General features: G+C 42.1%; 1 protein-coding gene across 2 annotated transcripts in view; it reads left to right on the top strand.

Annotated features, from left to right (window-relative positions):
- FBLN1 (fibulin 1) overlaps window positions 1-19,260 on the top strand; it is a 138,134-nt gene that overhangs the window by 53,181 nt on the left and 65,693 nt on the right. For both annotated transcript variants that reach the window (XM_082255076.1, XM_082255077.1), the window contains exons 3-10: window positions 9,463-9,598; window positions 10,945-11,104; window positions 13,166-13,228; window positions 13,377-13,478; window positions 14,209-14,346; window positions 15,309-15,446; window positions 16,213-16,356; window positions 17,783-17,911. In XM_082255076.1, coding sequence (XP_082111202.1) covers window positions 9,463-9,598; window positions 10,945-11,104; window positions 13,166-13,228; window positions 13,377-13,478; window positions 14,209-14,346; window positions 15,309-15,446; window positions 16,213-16,356; window positions 17,783-17,911 — 1,010 coding nt within the window. The remainder of the gene's footprint in view (window positions 1-9,462; window positions 9,599-10,944; window positions 11,105-13,165; window positions 13,229-13,376; window positions 13,479-14,208; window positions 14,347-15,308; window positions 15,447-16,212; window positions 16,357-17,782; window positions 17,912-19,260) is intronic.

The following is a 19,260-nucleotide window of genomic DNA, read 5'->3' as shown; positions in this document are numbered from 1 at the left end:
GAGGCGGGGCGGAGGCGGGGCAGAGAATGGCCTTAATACATTCATACAATACAACCAATGAGAGGAGGCGGGGTGGAGGCGGGGCAGAGAACGGCCTTAATACATTCATACAATACAACTTAATGAGAGGAGGTGGGGCGGAGGCGGGGCAGGCACGGCTGAGTACAGCTCAGCTACTGCGAGATTTCTGGAATAGAATACATCCCAGCAGACACTGCGAATCGCCGAATGACGTCATCGCCGATCGGACCCGGAAGTGAGGAGAGGAGGAATAAAGCAGAAATTAAGGTATTTACTAGCAAAAAAAAAAAAAAAAGTTTCCATTGGTAAAAGCCGTTTTAAAGGGGATTACATAGATCTATGTATTCCAACCTATTAAAAATGGGTGGAACTCCGCTTTAAGGTTATTGTTAGTGTAAGGGCCACTATTAGAGTTAGCAGTTTGGTTTAGGGTTATAGCATTCGTATTAGAATTTTTTGGTACAGGAATAGAACCAGGATAGCTAAAAGACACTACTGTAACTCTAAAGAGACACAGAAACCTTCAAAACATCCAAAAAGCACAATAGTTTAATCTTCATCATTTAATCCAAAACCTTGATTTTTGCAAACATTTTGGATAAGTGAAAACTCCGAATTTTTGCTCATCCTTATACAGAAGGGTTGCACAAGAATGTGGAAAACTTGTTGTTTAAAAGGCAAAACAATAAAGCAGAAAACTTCACTTGGTTTTATACATATATGTTTTTAACTTTTTATTATAGTGGGAAAAAGCAATTTAAAGATGACAATTTTCTAACCTATGGGTCAGCAACCTTTACTATATTATTTAGCAAACATTAGAGAATAATTAGGTAGTCGTAGCCTTCAGACCTCAGATCATCCCAAAGGCACACATCTTCATACCCCAGATCAGCTCCAATTCATGCACCTTTACACTTCAAATTAGCCATAATGCATGGACTTTCAATCTCTGTGCATGTACAATATTTACAACTCAGATTGGGCATAAACGTTGCACCTTCAGACCTCAGTTTAGTCCCAGTATATGCACCTTTACATCTCAGATCAGCCCCTTTTCCTGCACCTTCAGACCTCAGATTTTCCCTAAATGCTGGATCTTTTGACCTCAGATCAGCCTCAATTGATACACTTTCATACCTCAGCTCAGCCCCAGTTCCTGCACTTTCAGACCTCAGCTGAAGGGTTCCCTTGCAGGTCCCATCCACTACTCCCTGGAGTAACAGGATGTATCAGGATGAGGAATGGCATGTTCCATCCACTACTTCCTGGAGTAACAGGATGTATCAGGATGAGGAATGGCATGTTCCATCCACTACTTCCTGGAGTAACAGGATGTATCAGGATAAGGAGTGGCATGGGTGTCTGTTGTGGATCCAGACAAATCAAATGATCTGAAGATAGTCTGAATAGTCTGGATATTGCTGAGATGCTCAGACCAGAATTTGCAGAATGCTGGCACACGGGTGGAATACAGGAAACCGCAGGGGCAGGACCGGTGCTTCCATTAGGCAAACTAGGCAGCCGCCTAGGGCTCTCTGTCACCTAGGGGCGCAGCCACAAGTCAGCACTCACTCTCCGTCATGAATGATCCTTGTGAGCTGAGGGGGGCTGGCAGTGGGGGAGGAAGAAGGGACAGAGGATGATGCCAGGTGTCTGGGGCAGTGGCAGAACTACCTGGCCCTGGCTTTCCACCATTATTGGGGGAGCCCCAAGGGGCAGGAAAGGAGCCCACCGGAGTGCTACCTGCATAATGATCCTCTTCGTCTGGAGCTGAGCGGCCTAAACCCTGGATGGGAAGTGACTCTCTACACTGAGCTGGTGGGCAGCCATTCATTTCCCTGGGTCGGTATTAAGCAGGGAGTGGAGGAGAGCTGAACCTGAGCCTGAGCTCGGCACTGTAGGACGGCACCTTTACTGGAGCAGAAGCGACGAGGCACCGGAATGGTCTAAGGATGTTGGTGATGAAGGAGGTGCGGAGCTCTCTGACTGCTGCTTCTCCCTCCACCAGGAGCCGGTTTGAGCTGTGGTAAGCACTGTGGTCAAGGAGAGGAGCGTCCTGGGAGAAGGAATAAGCAGGATCACGGTGAAGGAGGGCAGAGTACAGGCCACTCTCTCCTGAGTGTGACATGGAGGGTCCTTGGTGTGAAAGAGAATTGGGGTCACCAGGTGTGCCATGGGGAATCTGAGTCACCAGGTGTGACATGGGGGAGAGGGGTCACAATTGTAACAGGGGTTCAGGGTCACCAGGTGTGCCATGAGGAATTGGGATCCCTGGGTGTGCCTTGGGGGATTGAGCTCCCCAGGTGTGACATGGAGGAACATCAGGGTCCACAGGTGTGACATGGAGGAACATCAGGGTCCCCAGGTGTGACACGGAAAAACATCAGGGTCTCCGGGTATGACATGGAGGAACATCAGGGACCCCTGATGTGACATAGAGAAACATTCAGATAACTGGGTATGACAGCATTACATGGAGGAACCATCAGATCAGGGTCACTGGATATGACATAGAGCAGTTTTTAACCCCTTCCCTTTTTATTTTTTTTTTTGGGGGGCGCAAGTAACTGATCTTGCCTAGGGCGCAAAACAATCTAGCACCGGCCCTGCGCAGGGGCAGAAAACAAGTCAAAGTCAAGACGAGCTGGAGTCAGCAACACCAGGAAGCAGTGGTACCAAAAGACAGGAGCAGGGTCAGAATCTAGGCCGGGGTCAGTATCAGATGGGAAGCAAAGGTACTGAATCAGCAGTCAGAAGATAGGTCAGGACACAAGCCAAAGTCAGGAATTAAAGATCTGGAAAAAGCAGAGTCAGTAGGTACACAGAGTCAAAGACAAAACAGCAGAGTGCAGGTCAAGACACAAGAACTGACCACCAAGCAACTTCTCCCCAGTGTGTTGTGCTTTAATTAGAATGATTGGCACCAAAGCTGGTGCACACCTATTCATGTATGAACGCATGAGTGCACATTGCCATAACCCTGTGTATTGCACAACAAGCTGTATTATGTGCACACTCAAATATTGAGGCACAGCCATGCACTTAATCTTCCTGACATCAGGTCAGCCCCAAACTCTGCATCTTCAGACCTCAGATTAACTTCAAACCAATGCTCTCAGTGATGTCATAATGACCTATGGCAGCAATGCTTCAGGTGCCAGTGAAAAAGGAAAAGGAAACATGTGCCTATAGATTCTAACCAATTCCTGCAACAACTAAAAAATATATTTGGGTGAAGGTTCACTTCATGCTAAATAATGTAAAATGAACACAATCTAATAGATGGGGTGCCCAGAGCGTCAATATCATGTATGGGGCAATAGAAGGGTTATATAGATCACATACATGTGCTAATATTTGAAGATAAGCAAAAAAAAAAAACCCTGCCTCTGTAGCTAAGACAGAAACAGTCCTAGAAACAGGTGTAGTTACATTTTAGTCCCTCCCACCCTTGTGTTCGCCTGTCCCTGATTGCAATATCACACCATCTTAGTGAAATATCGCTGACTGGATTCCTAAACTGCTTATGGAAATGTTCCTGGTTGGACCCATGCATGCCCTCTGCAATCTATTTCTTTGGTGATTAAGTACAGTGATTAAATAATTTATAATTCAGTTGCTGTTGCTGCCACCAGAAGGAACCTTGACGAGGACTAGTGTGCACTCCTCTATGGGCTCAGCTACCATCGCATGAGATTGCAGTGGCCATTGTAGGCTGAATTGTGCTATACACAGGGCAATCTGCACCACAAGTGTTCACTGTGTGGGAGTATTAGATAGGGACAGTACCCCAACACAGGGGGAAGAGGTTGGTTTAGGTTTTGTCTTTGTGGAGATACACTTCTGGAAGACCCTAAAAAAGGCCATATCCTTTTTTAGCCATGTAGTGCGCTGACTGTACTAGGCAGGATTAAATCGCCACCACTTCTTGAATATTACAACCCCCTCGGAATACCTTGGATTCTTAGCAACTCATGTGCTGTGGACTACACTAGGTGGAAATTGTCTAGATGAGGACCCCTGGGAGGTGTGATAGCCTGGCAGCTTCAGTTTGAAGGTAAACTCCAGTCAGCTTACAAAAATTTAGTCTGGGGGACATATAATAGACAATATGACCTAAATTATTTCTCGGATCTTCAGGATTTCTCATCTTCAGTTCCATTATATGAACAGGTGACATGAAGTAGCTTCTCTTCCCCAGTCATGCGAATGTGTACTTGGCAACATCATCACATACAATGCAGAACCTGCGGTCAGCATTGTATTCTGGAGCTAAAATGGGAATAGAGAAAAAGGCAGCTGCAAGGTGAACTAATGCCTCGTACACGCATCGATTATTGGCCGGGAATTTTCGGCCAACGTCCGATCGGCCGATTTTCGGCATGTTAGTATGATGCTTTCGACAACCGACTCCGACTTTTCGGCTGAAAAAAATCTGGTGTGCAGGCTATAAAATTTTTGTTGGCCGTCAACACAACGGCCGATTTTCCGTCAGTCAGTACAGATTTCGGCAGACAAAAATCTGATGAGCAAGACTGGGCATGCTCAGAGAAGAAAAAACACACTGAAAGTAAACCAGCACATGACATCACTTCTGAAGTCGATTTTTGTTGGCCGAGAAAATTCGCGTGCAGTCTAGGCACATTCCAACCAACAAAACACAACTCTGGACAAAAGTCAGACGATCGGTCGGCCGATAATCGTTGCGTGTGTACGAGGCATAAGCAAGCATTAGATTTTCAATACACCAGGGGAAAGAGGGGGGAGGTTTAAAATATTTTGTATACACTGATCAAAGGTAAGCTTTCAGGTAAGTTTACTTTTTGTGGTTTATTTGTGTTAGATGGTGAAGATTGTAACAAAAGACCCTCACTGTTTTTTATGTTACGCTGCTAATAAAAGACTCTTGCTGTCTCTGAAATCTCCGTATCTATGTAAATCCCGCTACATGCCCAATTTACCAAAATCCACTGGAAGCATATTCTGCTGATCTGTATCTAATACAAAAAAATTAGAAAATAGAATTTCACTTAAAGATGATCAAGTTGATATAAGACGCACATTAGTGGAGCTCATAAAAAAATAAATGAGAATACGCAGTCACGGAAAATGACTCATTAGAGATTTCTGATTATATTTCAGGCCTTAGGTAGGGTTACAAATGGAACCTAGAAACTCAGTATAATTTTCATCAGTTTATAATAAAAGGTTCATATTGGCTCCTAGTCATCTGCTACCCCGAGGTCTATTAGATGACCCTCGTAAATCTTTCAGACATGTTATTACCATCTTAACATTAAAGTCCCGGATTTTAATAGAATCCTATCGGCCAGAGATATCTGGATAAGACGTGGGCATTCTGGCAATTCATAAAAAGAAATCTTTTACAGCCTTTGGCTAAACAAACCACATTTATAGGCCAAACAGGGAGGAAGTGAAGACTTCCCAGCAGAGCAATTGAGGAATATTTTCTTTATTTATTGGAGCTCTCCTAGGAGCGAATGTCAGACATGAAAGAGGATCCATGTGTGTGTGCGTGTGTGTGTGTGTGCGTGTGTATGTGTGTGTGGGGGGGGGGCATTTGGTGGCCATGTGATCACCAGACGCAGTATCCGACTTCAGGACTGTGAAAGCTTTTGAAGTGCTGGCAAAAAATTTAAATAGGAAAGACAAGTACGACAGATTTCAATACTGAAGGTTTTTAGTGTTTGTAATGTTTAGAAGGCATCCAAAGCTGGCCATAGATGGATTAAAATTCAGCGGGTTCAGCAGCGACTGGCTGAATTTCGATCAATCTATGGCCATGTAATTATTGCCTTCTCCTGAATGAGAGAGTTTGAAAACATTCATTCAATCTGTGCCTGCAGCCAAGTGGTTGCAGTGCTGATGGGTGTATTCTGACAGCAGAGGAGTCCCCGCTGTCAGAAAACAATAGCACAGCGCCTTGTTAGCGTGGATGGGGGAATCCTTTGCACTTATTGATATCATCTGCTGATCAAAAAAAACAAAAAAAGATCCATGTATGGCCAGCATATACAAAAAACACTTGAACTCATTTTCGAAAAATGAACACTCGGTCGTGAGAGCAGATGATCGTGCCATCATGTAATGAACGATAAATCGTTAAATAGACATAAATGAATCCTTTTTTTGTTTGTTTTTTCACATATACCTAGTGCAAATTAAATAAAGATTTTTCCAGAAAAATGATGAAAGAAAGTCCACAAAGAGCATGCTCAATTCCCAACCAGGAACTTAAATCTCATCAATATTGGAAACCCAGTGCAGGAAAGCCACCACCATAAAGGGTTAATTGGCCTCTTACCAGAGATCAATGATCCTTATCACAGGGATCATAAACAGCAATGGATAGATAATGGTAATCTGTCACACAGAGACTTCACTGCTCCCCTCTCTTCAATGTTTCCAGCGTTCCTCCCAGGTTTAACCGACCACGTGAAAGAAAGTGCTTCACATAGTGTAATATAATCACAGATAAGTTTTTTTAAGCCATGTAGACAAATTCCTACTCACATGAAATCCAGTAATGCAGAGCACATCAGACACAATCAGCATACTGCTGTACATGGGTTTCCAACCAGAAAAATGGCTGCCGCGTCCCCCGTCCGTAGCGGCATGACGTACCGCAAGCTCCTCCTACACGTTTCAACGTGTGACGAAACGGGTTTCCAATATTGATGAGATTTAAGTTCCTGGTTGGGAATTGAGCACGCTCTTTGTGGACTTTCTTTCATCATTTTTCTGGAAAAATCTTTATTTAATGTGGACTCAATTGATTTAGTCATTACAAGACGTTAGCGCTACACCATTATTTACATTGTCTGTTTGAATCTGGTTTCTTATTCAGGATTATGTGTTGGCAGCTTGTTTTAATAATAATTTTGTATTAACACACATACTTTTTATGAGTAAGCGCAGCAATCTCCCCATTTACCTAGTGCAAACAGTTTGGACTAGAAACACATGAACCTTTCAATTTATCGTTAATTCGGCAGAAATTTTCCAACTTTGTCCTTCGTTTTTTGGCTCAAAAACATCACAATCAATTATCGATTTGTGACCATTAAGTGGCCTAAAAACGAACAAACTGTCCAAATGACTGAATTTCAGCCGATTTTTCGTATAGTGTATGGCCACCATTAAAGAGACACATTTGCCCATCCAGGGCAAAATGACAGGGTGCGTTTTTAGATCTACTCCCTGACCCACTTATTTTCACCTTGCAATGAGACAAGGTCTTGTGCAAGGTAAATGATAGTGTAGTTGATGTAGCCGCTGGGAAAAAACTAAAGGAAATACTATAGGGCAGCCTTTTTCAACCAGCGTGCCCAGGCACCCTAGAATGCCTTGGCAGAATGCCAAAAAATTATATAAAAGCCAACAGGTGGATTAAGCCTGCCTTTTAGTTACATAAAACCACAGTGTGCACATTTACAACCTTGTAGCCACCTTCTAACCTCCTAACAACCAGTGATGTCATCAATTATTAAGGTGGATCTCAGGCACCTGCACACCAGCCTTGTTCGCCCCTCCCTGCCCCTCTCCATCAGCACTGGGGTCAAATCACCTCTAATGTTAGGTGTCCTGTACCGGTTACCTGTGTGGATGTTCCAGCATTATATACAACTATTCATTTCGTTTTTACCTTTTAGAATGGGGTGCCTTGAGATTATGCATCGTTTAAAAGGGTGCCTTGACTAAAAGAAGGTTGAGAAACTTTGCTCTAGTGTCTTTTGACAAAGTCTGCATATTTTTATTAAGATATTTTAAGTCTAGCTGTAAGTGCTCTTATAGTTTGATTATTCAGAGCAACGTGACATGAATACTTTCTCCTAATGTATACGATGTCTTCTTTTTAAAGAGACCCTGTCACCAAATTGTTGGTAAAAGCACATAAAAATTGTATGTGCTATTTTAAATTCTTGCTTGCAGTGTTTTTCCATTCCATAAATAATTTTATATTTGCTTGCAGTGTCCCTCTGAACTTGCCTGAAAATGTAACTACTCCAGAGAGGATCAGTTCCCTAGCACAGTCCCCTTCCTTCTTGTATGTCAAAGCCCTCTCCTCTAATGGGAGTGTCTAATTACTATTTGTGCTGGCCCAGCTCTTCCTTCCCCTCCACAGTTGAGGAAACTGGAAAAATAACACCTTATATTCCTGATATGTGCCTGCTGTACCATGTACTTGTATGATAAAGTATCCTGTTCTTTTTTGTATTGCTTCCTTTGTGTGAAATTTCTGATGTTCTTGCCTTTCCCAATAAAACTGACTACACTAAGCAGAAGAGCACAGCGTGGTCAGTTCTCTAGCTATGCTGGGAACTCAGTGTGGTCCTCTCCAATGATCAAACTCATCCTGACACTCCCCCGCTGCACAGCCATTCACTGGCAAGCTTAGTGTGCTGTTGCTTCTCCTCCCCCTAGCTTTTATGCAGCTGAGAACAGAGGGAGCAGAGGATATGTGATCACTTATAAAAAAGGGAAAAAAAGTATTTATTATATATATATATTTTTTTAATATCCATACAAAAATGTTTTGCCTTTCATTTCTCTTTTAGACTGAACGGGTTGTTTTACAAAGTGATCGTTTTCAATCACTTTAAAGTATTGATGTTGAGGTAAATGATCTGGTTCCTGGGCAGGCAGCTTTTACACCCCAGAGGATGTCCACAGTCTCCTTGGCTGTAGTATAATTTACCAAAAATAGAAAATAAAGCGCCACATCACTGTAAGAGTTACAGATACAACTTTATTACAGTAAAAGTCAGGAGGTCAATCTAAAAGGTATCCAAAGCATTTGGGGGATCCAAGAGCACCCCCTTCATCAGGGCTTGGCTAAAGACAATGTGAATAGATTGGACCTTTAATGTATTTTTTTCCAATCTGATTGCAACCAGGTTGCTGCCAAATCAGCTGCTGAAATGACCTGTTCTTACAATCACATTGGAAAAAATAACAGTGAAGGTCCAGTTCACTTCTAGTCTATTCACATCATGATCAAGCAAGTCCTGATCAAGTTTGTTCTCTTGAACCCCCAAAACATGTTAGATACTTTTTGGATTGTCCCCTTTACTTTTATTGGAATAAAGTTGTATCTGGACCTCTTAGAAGTGGTTGGGCCCTTCAATTTTCATTTTTGTTACCCTCAGCTATCTACATAAACTTATATGTAGCAGCCCTGGGAGAAGTTAAGGGGAATACTATAGATTGCCACTTGAGTGACACTCTGAGTCTGCTGGGGCTGCTGACATCACATCCAAGATGGCGGCACCCAGCAGCAGTCTCAGGGCTTTTCTATGCAAGGGAGGTATACAACATGCATAAAATGCGTTAAATTCACATGTAATCCTATTGGAAGATCTCTGTTGAAATTAAAATAGACAACAGGGCCTCTTTAATGTGCTGCTTTTTCCTTAGGATAACCCAAGAGCAATGTTGTATTAATCAGCTGGAGGAACTGCACTGTACCACTGGCATAAACATCGCCAATGACAAGGACTCCTGTGACATCAATGAGCAGGAAAATGCTACCTGTGAATCCAGGTTTGTTAAGGTGAGATGTTACCAGGGTTTCTGTTCTCTACAGCCTAACCAGTCTAGGCCTATCTTTGTTTCCAATGAATAATTTTTTGTATAAATGTCCTTTAACACAGGCCTTTACGTTTCAGCGGACTCTGGACTCTGTAACACACTCTCTTCCCACCATTGTACAATCCAGTGTTGCTATTGGCTGCTTATTCATAATTGCTGTGGCTCTTAGGTGGCTGTAACCTATTGTTGAATCAGTTTAAAAATGTACAAAACTTGCAGCAATTTCCTTGTAATTTTTTTGTTACATCATAGTGCCCCCTAGTGGATATAGCAAAGTACAAGCTGCTGCGCAGCTCATACTGTCCTAAGAAAAACAATGGATGTGGTATTTATTTATTATAGGTGTTTATATAGCGCTGACAATATACACAGCGATTTACATACTGTATTCACATCAGTTTTTGTCTTCAAGGTACTTACAAACAAAGGTCTTTATCCCACATGTGTACATACACATACTGGGGCCAGTTTAGACAGGAGCCAGTTCTACCACTATGCCTTTGTAGTGTAGTCAGGGAAATCCTGTGTTTGGATAAAAGTCAAGCATGTGATCTGTGCCAAGGCAGTGGACACCAAGTCAGCTCGAGCAGCCTTTTTTAACCCTAAGGTGCCTTGACAAAATACCTAAAAAAAAAACAAATAGAATAGAATAAAAAAATAAAAATTAGAATAGAATAGAAAGAATATAGCGGTCTTCTGATATTTGAATTGCAAATAGAATAGAACAAAATAGATAGAATACAGCCGTCTTCTGAAATTCAAATTTCAAAAAGAATAGAAAAGAATAAAATAGAAAAGCAAATAAAAGAATAGAATAGAATAGAAAATAACTGACTAGAGAAGAATAGAATGAAAAAATAGAATAGAATAGAATAAAATAGAAAGAATATAGCTGTCTTCTGAAAATTTGAATTTCAAATAGAATAATTCGGATGATTGATCACAATGATTGTGGATCAATTCATTATTTTTGATTCAAATTTGATTCAAATACTTCGAATCTATTGCAAAAATTCAAAACAGTCAAGAATGAATAAACAAAAGGAAACTAAATGAAGCAAATTTAGTTACAAATGCAACAAAATGAAATTAGTATTCAAATCGATTCAAAATTAAACAAATGTTTCCGTTCTGCACATATCTATTAATTATAGTCTATCGCTTATGGGAAATATGTTATTACATTGCATTGTCTATAGATACCTGGCTTCATTTGTTGTAATCACATTAATATCACATCACTATTAAAATTTAGCTATCATTGATAAATCAGAGTTTCTTCATTCATAACTTAATTTGTTTCCTCAGAGATGCTGCAACTGCTGCTTGCTGGGCAGGACGGCCCAGACGAATGGCCAGAGCTGTGAACAGAGCTTGTTCCTGGGTTACCAGTGCAGCCTTGTCTTCCGGGCCTGCTGTGTCAAAGGTCAAGATGGACCTGATTTGCCCTCCTCCAACCACAATGAAGGTAGAGTGTTCCTATAACAGGACATTAGGAAATAATAATTCAAAATCCAACTGCTTAGATTCTCTTTGTTATGGTACTCCTGGAAGGTGACGCAGGCTCATCCGATGTGTAGGGTCTAAGTAAAAGTTGGTCTTTACCAGAGTACCCTGCAAGGAATGATGAACTAAAGACCCTAATGTTTACCACTTTTCTTCTTTCATTGTAGTTTCCTATTCCAGCCTCCCCTTGGAGGGGGGATCTAGAAGGCCACATCCTGGTGCTTGTTTGAAGCCCTCAGGATGACTCATTCAAGGGGAAGCTGAAAAATGGGAAGGCTACCATACAGAGACTGTTAGCAAGGTGTAAAGGCAAGAAAGTAATCAGATAATCAGGTAATCAGCAAGCAAGAAATTAGTCAGGTCCAGCCAGGGTCTTCACAGGTGGCTGATAGGTGGCAAGCAATAGGATAGTAATGGCCAACCTGGATCAAACAGGCAACTGGCAGGTAAGTATTAGGCTCCTTTCACACAGTAAGTCCGTCAAACGGACTCCGCTTTTCTCAGCGGGGGATCGAGCCGCCGATCCCCCGCTGAGCAGGCAGATGACAGCTGTGTCTCCGTGCTGTGTGCGGAGACACAGCTGTCAGTTCCCCATGCATCCCTATGGGGGAAATCGGATGGGAACGGACCGTCGGTCCGTTCTCATCTGATCCCATCCGATCCGATCCGCTGGACGGATGGAAAATAGGGTTTCCATCCGTCCAGATTTGACGGATCGGATCGGGTCGGATGTCAGCGGACATGTCTCCGCTGCCATCCGATGCCCCGTAGGAATGCATGGGGGGACCGTTCAGATCCGCCAAAAAGACGGACAGGCGGATCTGAACGGTCCGTCTGTGTGAAAGAGCCCTTATAGTGCTTTGTCTGGTAATACGACATAACATGGGCCACTTAAAAGGCTGGAGCTTAAATACCTTTCTGATCAGAAGACACACCCATCATCATTCCTTAAAGCTCTGGAATTCCTGAAGATTATTATTATTATTATTATTATACAGGATTTATATAGCGCCAACAGTTTGCGCAGCGCTTTACAGTGTGAGGGAAGACAATACAGTTACAATACAATTCAAAACAGGAGGAACTAGAGGGCCCTGATCGTTAGAGCTTATAGTCTAGAAGATAGTCTGGGTCCTAGGAATGCTGAAAATCCTGGAAGACTCAGCAGAGATCCTGTAAGCATTGGAGGTGTTTAGAAATCTGAAAGTCCCGGAAGACCTGGCGGAGGTCCTGGGAATCCTGGAAATTCTGGAAAGTCCCCCAGGGATCTTATAAGCACTCTAGCACCCTCACTTTGTAGAGATTTCCTTCTTGTTGCATCTCTGAGGAAGGAGGTCTCTGAGACACAGACAGCAAAAATTATTGGACAGGGGTTTAAACTTCCCTGCTTTATTCAAAACTAAAAAAAATGTTTTGGCTATACACACTGTACATTTATTTATCACAATACACTCCCTGACAGTGCCACCGGAGCTCCTGAAAGTTCCTATGCAAACACATTTCTGTTGGTTCTTTCTATTGGTCCTTTAATTTTATAGATAGCTTCCTTGACTAATAGGCAAGCTCAGAAGACAGGATGAAGATTGACATGAAAATTGTGTGCAATGTCATCTACCTTCAACTCTGTACCTCTTGTTCATTTTGTGGTTTTCTCTGAAGGCAAGCTATGCTTATGTATTTTTTCCCTTATGCTTAGTGTTAATAAAACTAGGTTTGAATTGTGACAAGTTTACATTAACCTTTTAGCTCTGTTACGGCAAACAGTATGGAAGAGTGAAGTGTCTACTCCCCCTTTCTTTTTTTTATTCCACTCCTTGCATTATTTTATTCACAAAATGACACATGAACATTTAATCTTTGGGTTCACTTTTTATTTCCAAAGTTGATCCCACAAATCACAAATAGTATCCTATTATTAATATGTTGATTTGTACTGGGTGGAAAATAAGTATTTTTATACATGCCTATTATATATATAACTGAAACCAAGCAGATCTTGAGTCATGTTGTTTTTTTTCCCTAGCTAACAGCCCCTCGGTTTCACTTTCTGATACTGAAGACTTCTTGATGGGTGATCGCTGCAGAGGTAGGGGCAGTGCTGATATAACAGAAGTTGTGAGAAGCACCTAGAATGGGTGATGACTTCATCATCAACTGCCGATCTTCAGCGGAGAAGCCTTTTAAGCGTAGAAATGTTATATGTAATGCATAGTTCTTTGTTCTTCTTCCACCAGGGGGCGGACCTTGCAATCATCAGTGCCGTGATACCGGCAGCAGCGTGGTCTGTTCATGTTATGCTGGCTACCAACTTCAGCCAGATGGTGTCACATGTGAAGGTAATAAATTTTACCCAGCTATTGGATATCTAATATATCTCAACGTTGACACTAAATAAACAGAGGCAACAGTGTAGTTTTCCAAGGAGAGGTCAAATTATCTTCCCTTTCCCTTCCTCTCTGTTTCTTTCCCTTCATTTCCACTCCCTTTCTCCCTTCCACTCCCTTTCTCCCTTCCATGCCCCCCCCCCCCCCCCCCCAATTCATGTTCCTTTTCTTTCCCTTCATTTCGATTTCTTTTTATTCTACTTTTTTTTTTTTTTTTTTCCAATTTTTCTCATTTTCTTTTTTATCCTGCTCTTTCTGTTTCCTTTTCTTTTCTAACCTTTCCATTTTCTTTTCTTTATATTCATTTTTCTCCCTCCTATTCTTTTCTTTCCTTTCTCCTATCCCTTTTCTTTCTTTTACCCTCCCCTTCCTTTTTTGCCCTCTCTATTTCCTTTCCATTTCATTTTCTTTTCTGACCTTTTCTTTCCTTTTTATCTCCTTCTTTTCTATCACTTTTATTATATATTATTTTTCTTTCCTTTTCTATCCTTTTAATTTCCTTTTCTTTTCTTCCTCTTTCATCTTCTTTTTCCTTCCCCTTTCAGTTTTCTTTTCTTCTGTCATATTTTCCTTTTCTTTTCCTTTCTGACAGGAAAGTAAAAGTGGATGAATATTTCAGCAATAAACTATCTAAACATTTTTGTGACTGGATAACTGGCTTGTTGTGTTACTCCATTTTTAGATATTAATGAATGTATCGCGGGAACCCACAACTGTAAGGTTGGGCAGATCTGTATCAATCAGGTGGGATCTTTCCGCTGCCAGAGAGAGATCAATTGCGGCACAGGCTACGAACTTACAGAGGACAACAGCTGTAAAGGTATAATGAGCTCATGGATTCCATCGAGAGTGGGCAGAAAGGTTCTGTAGTTTAGTAGCAACAAAACACAGAGGGCATTCATATCTGGGTTTTGCAAATCGTACCTCTATATGTGGCTTTGCCATTGTGCATGCTAACAACATCAGCCACTACTGAGAGAAGAAAAGATTAAAGTGCATCTAAACGTCATATACTGCAGCTTGTCAGTTATTAGATATGGTACCCAATCTTAAAGGCTCTTGCAAAAAGACAACTGAACCTGTTCAACATAAATTCCGGGGTCTTTCCCCTGCCAGGAAAGTCCATGATCAGCGTACACCCTCCCATAGACATGAATGACTATGCGCTGCTGTACTCAGGTATGCACTACTGCTATCATAAATATGAGTATAGCGTATAGACTCATACATAAAAATATATATATATATTTTTTTTTTGCATACCCTACACTCATGTTTTCTCCGGCATATACCCAAGTACAGCAGTGCACATCGATTTATGTCTATTGGAGGCTGTATGCTGATTTTGGACTTTCCTGGCAGTGAAAAGATGTTGACATTTACATTGAACGGGTCCAATCAACTCTGTGCTTATTTAGACCCTTTCCTTTACTTTTGTCTGGTAAGCTTGCCAGTAACCCACTTCCTGTTCTAGAGTGACAACACTGCATTGCATCAATGATGAAGAAGCACTATTACAATAAGACAGGACTACAGAACATGCCTCTTCCCCTTCTCCATAAAAAAAGGAGATGTTCTGTATTACTCAGAGAAACAGCGTTGTATGTTATAATTGGTTGCCTTGAGAGTTTGTGACCATAACTGCATGGTTTGTTCCCGGGGCTGTATGATGGCTGCTCTGTGAACAAGAGTTGAGACAGGACCAAATATATAAATTAAATCTTTAATTATGCAATATGATTGCCATGATAGTGTAACTGAATATTGTGTTCTTATTTGCAGATATTGATGAATGTTCAACAGGAACTCATAACTGTCTCCCCACCTTCAACTGCCAAAACACACCTGGGTCCTTCCGCTGTCGACCCAAACTCCAGTGCAGCATTGGGTTCATACAGGATGCACTTGGCAACTGCATTGGTAAGTCCCCATTGACACCTGGGTGATTTGCTGCACTTCGGCCAGTACAAGAAAAATTATATTCTTTTCTATGGAACCCATTCACACCTATGCACATCTATGCAACACACTTCTGTGACACTTGCAGAAACTTTTTTTGATGCAACATAGTGGGGGAGATTTACTAAATCTGATGCATGCAGAAACTGTTAAAGCTGTGCATAGTAACCAATCTAGGTTATATTGTCAAAGCTAAATAGAGCAAGCTGAAGTTAGAAGCTGCTTGTTCTCGGTAGAGCAGTGGCTACCAAGCGTCCAGGAGGCAACTCTGCCACTTCCTAACTGTTTTTATTTTTAATCCCAAGAGGGATTTTGTTATAAAATGTTGCACTATAACTGTGAGCCAAGTGCTTGTTCCATAGTTGCAGTGCGCTCCCTTTGACTGTAATGGGCGTGTTTAACAAGCAGTGCCACCTTTCCAAACTGCAACAAGTCAAGATAAAATTGCTGCAACTCTGGCATGCATACAGCCCCATCCAACTGCAATATGGAATTCAGCTGGCGCAGCCAGGAGGGGGGCTCAACCACCTGTTTTTACTGCCCTCTAGTCATCCGTATAAAAAAAGTCCTAACAGATGACATTGGGTCACATGTATAAATTGGAATTCCCACTGATGCGATAGTCATGCCGGTTTCTAAATTGTAGGATTCTGTTTTCTAGGAAAGATGATTACTTTTTTGAGTGAGCCAATAAATTCACAATAAAACTTTTCTTGTTCCAATGCAGATATCAATGAATGTTTGAGCCTGAACGCTCCATGTCCTCCAGGCCAGACCTGTATTAATACTGAAGGCTCCTACACATGTCAACGCCATGTGGTCAACTGCGGTCGGGGATACCACCTGAGTGCTGATGGGACAAAGTGTGAAGGTGAGTGCACTTCTATGATAATGTAGTGGCTTTTTTTTTTTTTCTGTAACAATAAAGCATCTTCATTGCTTTACTTATAACCGGTGTTTGCAAATGGATTCTGCCAGGTACTGGAAAACATGCTTAAAACCAAGCGAAGTACCAGTGTGATGCAGATCATAAAGCACTTATGTGTAAGGCAACACAGCAAAAGATGGTTTGTGGCTAAATCAAGCTTTAGAACCCAAGTGGAATGGTTACAAGACACTCTGCAGCTCATGTATCATCTGATTTTTCTCTGCAGGTTCATGCCAGAAGATTCCAGTGGCAGTTCTGCATTTAAAGTAGATTACTTCCAGTTAGGCCAGAAACAGAGCCACAGGTGTATAGCCTACATGATTGATTGAATTAGGGAGGTATTTGTGGGCAGAAAGGTTTATTGATTAGCAGTGCAGGGTTTTAGAAGGGCTGGCACTTACCCTATTTGTTGATGGGTGGAGGGAAATGAATCCTGGGGTCAGTCAGAGATTAGTTAATGCTGGACGAAGAAGACTCCCACTCTGCTGCCCGCTCACTTTGTGACTTGCTACAAAGTTACAATGTTACAGTTTGATGACTGGGAAATAGAGGACTGAATAAATGTTTCCTTACTTTTATAACATGTGAAGCTTTTTTTTTTTTTTTTTAATTATAGTGTTGCTGTATATTGTGACACATCAGAAATGTATTCATGTAGACTTTTGAAGTTATTAAAAGTCCCACATTTTAGGGGTGAAGCCCTTTCGAAAGGGCATTATCATTTAGCAGCATGAAATCTAAGCATAGTCTTGGGTACCACTAAAATGGAGAGCAAGGAATCTATTCTCAATTGGGGTTCTTGTTTGAATGCTGGAAAGTTAAGAGGGTCAGCTTGATTGTGCATATCCAATATACAGCTCTATCTCCAAAGGGCCCATTAACACCTTGGCGCTCTGGTGCGATGCGTTAACGCACGTGTGTTAAGGTGCATTTTTTCATGGGCTGACAAGCATTTTGTTAAGGCAGCGCATTGAAATGAACCAATTCAAATAGGCCAACACCCCAAAATGTTCAGAAAAATAGACAGGCCCCATTTTTGGCAATGCAGTACACAACAACACTCGGCAGTGCATTACTGCAACATTGAACTGTGTTGCTTTAGTGAGTGCCAGGATGGAAAATCCGATTTCTTTTGAAAAACAATGTCATCAAATTTTTTAAACCATAGTCAATGTGTTTCCCAGTTGCCAATTCACAATGGACTGAATTCTTGTGATCAGTCAAATTTGTTGGTGGTTTAATTCCTGGTTATTGCTTGAGATTGTACAGTATTGATGATTCCTGGTGACTCAAAAATGGTTTGAAAATTGATGTGCCTTTCAATCTGTCTGTATTTACCCTGTTGCATAAAATCTGCTTTAACTCACAGATATAAACGAGTGTTCAAGCAGTCAGAATCCCTGCGGAGAGGGGCACACATGTTTGAATGTTCCTGGATCTTTTCGGTGTGATTGCCGAGCAGGATACCACTTTGACACCTTGAGCAGGTCATGTGTTGGTGAGTTGTCTAACCATATTCCGGTACTCCATCATCATGTCTGGAAAAAATGGTCATTCATGTAGAAAAAATGAGCTTCATTTTTTAGACAGGCAAGCCTACACACTAACACACATATGATGCAATTTTATTCAGCGATCCTTGTTTTTTGTAGTAAATAAGTCTTCTATATACCTATTTTTATTATTTATCTTTAGTGGTTACATGACCACCAATATCTTGCTAGGGCTACTGCCTTTCTGGGAACCAGGTGCTATTTACGTTTACGTCACCACTCTTCCAGCGTTCACTTATCATTGTTTCTACTGACAATGCCTCTAGAATGGATGTGGTGACATGACATGACATCACTGCATAGACGAATGGGGAGACATACACAAGACACTGCTGTATTTTGGCCTAGGCCGACTAGGCCTAGGCCTAGGGCGGCACTTTGTGGGGGGGCGGCAAAAAAGCCGCCGTCCCCGCATAAAAAAAAAAAAAAAAAAACGATCCGCTCTGTGAGGCTCGCCTGCAGTGCTCCTGTCACTTTGCGTGCCGAGTCCCGCCTCATTGTCTGCTCCCCTGGTCCTTGCCTGCCTGTCACCGCCTCCTCCCACACACACAGTCTCCACTCTCCAGCTTTTAGTGAAGGGGCGTCGCCAGGGGGTGGGCGGGAGGGAGGGCGCAGCGGAGGTGAAGTGCTGATAATGCGAGCACCACCTGCAAGCCTTTTGTATGCTTAGGGCTCGGGTTTAGTGTCAGCATCTTCTCTCTGCTTCTGTCCCCGATCGTCAGCCCGCCCACCACCATTGCTTTAGAATTCTTAGCTCTGTGTCCAGGTTGAGTCCCGAAGTTTTCTGCATCTTCTGTCCCCGCCCACCTCCTATCAGACCTGTAGTTTATGGTCTAGGGAAGTGCTGTACGTGGTGGGCGGGCCAGTGGGCGGGGATAGAGGCCGGCAGAAGATGAAGAAAATGTCGGGACTCATGGCAGAGCTAAGGATACTAAAGCAATGCAGGTGGAGAGCAGGCTGACACTCAGATGGGGACAGAAGCAGATAGAAGATGCCCAGATTAAACCCAAGAACACTGAGAATTACAGGTACAATGCAGTGATGTTCTGCTGTTTTCACCTGAGCACTGTGTATATTATTGATAATTAGGGAAGTACTCAGCAGAGGTATTTTATAAAGTGACTTTGTGCTATTAAGTACAATATGTTGGAGTCACTTTGCTGTATGTATTTTCCTTTTAGGTGACTTTTATGTCATGTTCACACTAATGTGTTTGCTGTGACTCACATTTGCGCAGGCACAGCAGCCAATTCATTTAAATAGACTACTGTACCTACAGGAAACAGGTCCCTGC

This window comes from Pelophylax lessonae (genome assembly GCF_965119305.1).
Source record: "Pelophylax lessonae genome assembly, chromosome: 4".
NCBI lineage: Eukaryota > Metazoa > Chordata > Amphibia > Anura > Ranidae > Pelophylax > Pelophylax lessonae.
The sequence above is the reverse complement of the archived record's forward strand: the minus strand, read 5'-3'. Positions and strand labels throughout refer to the sequence as shown.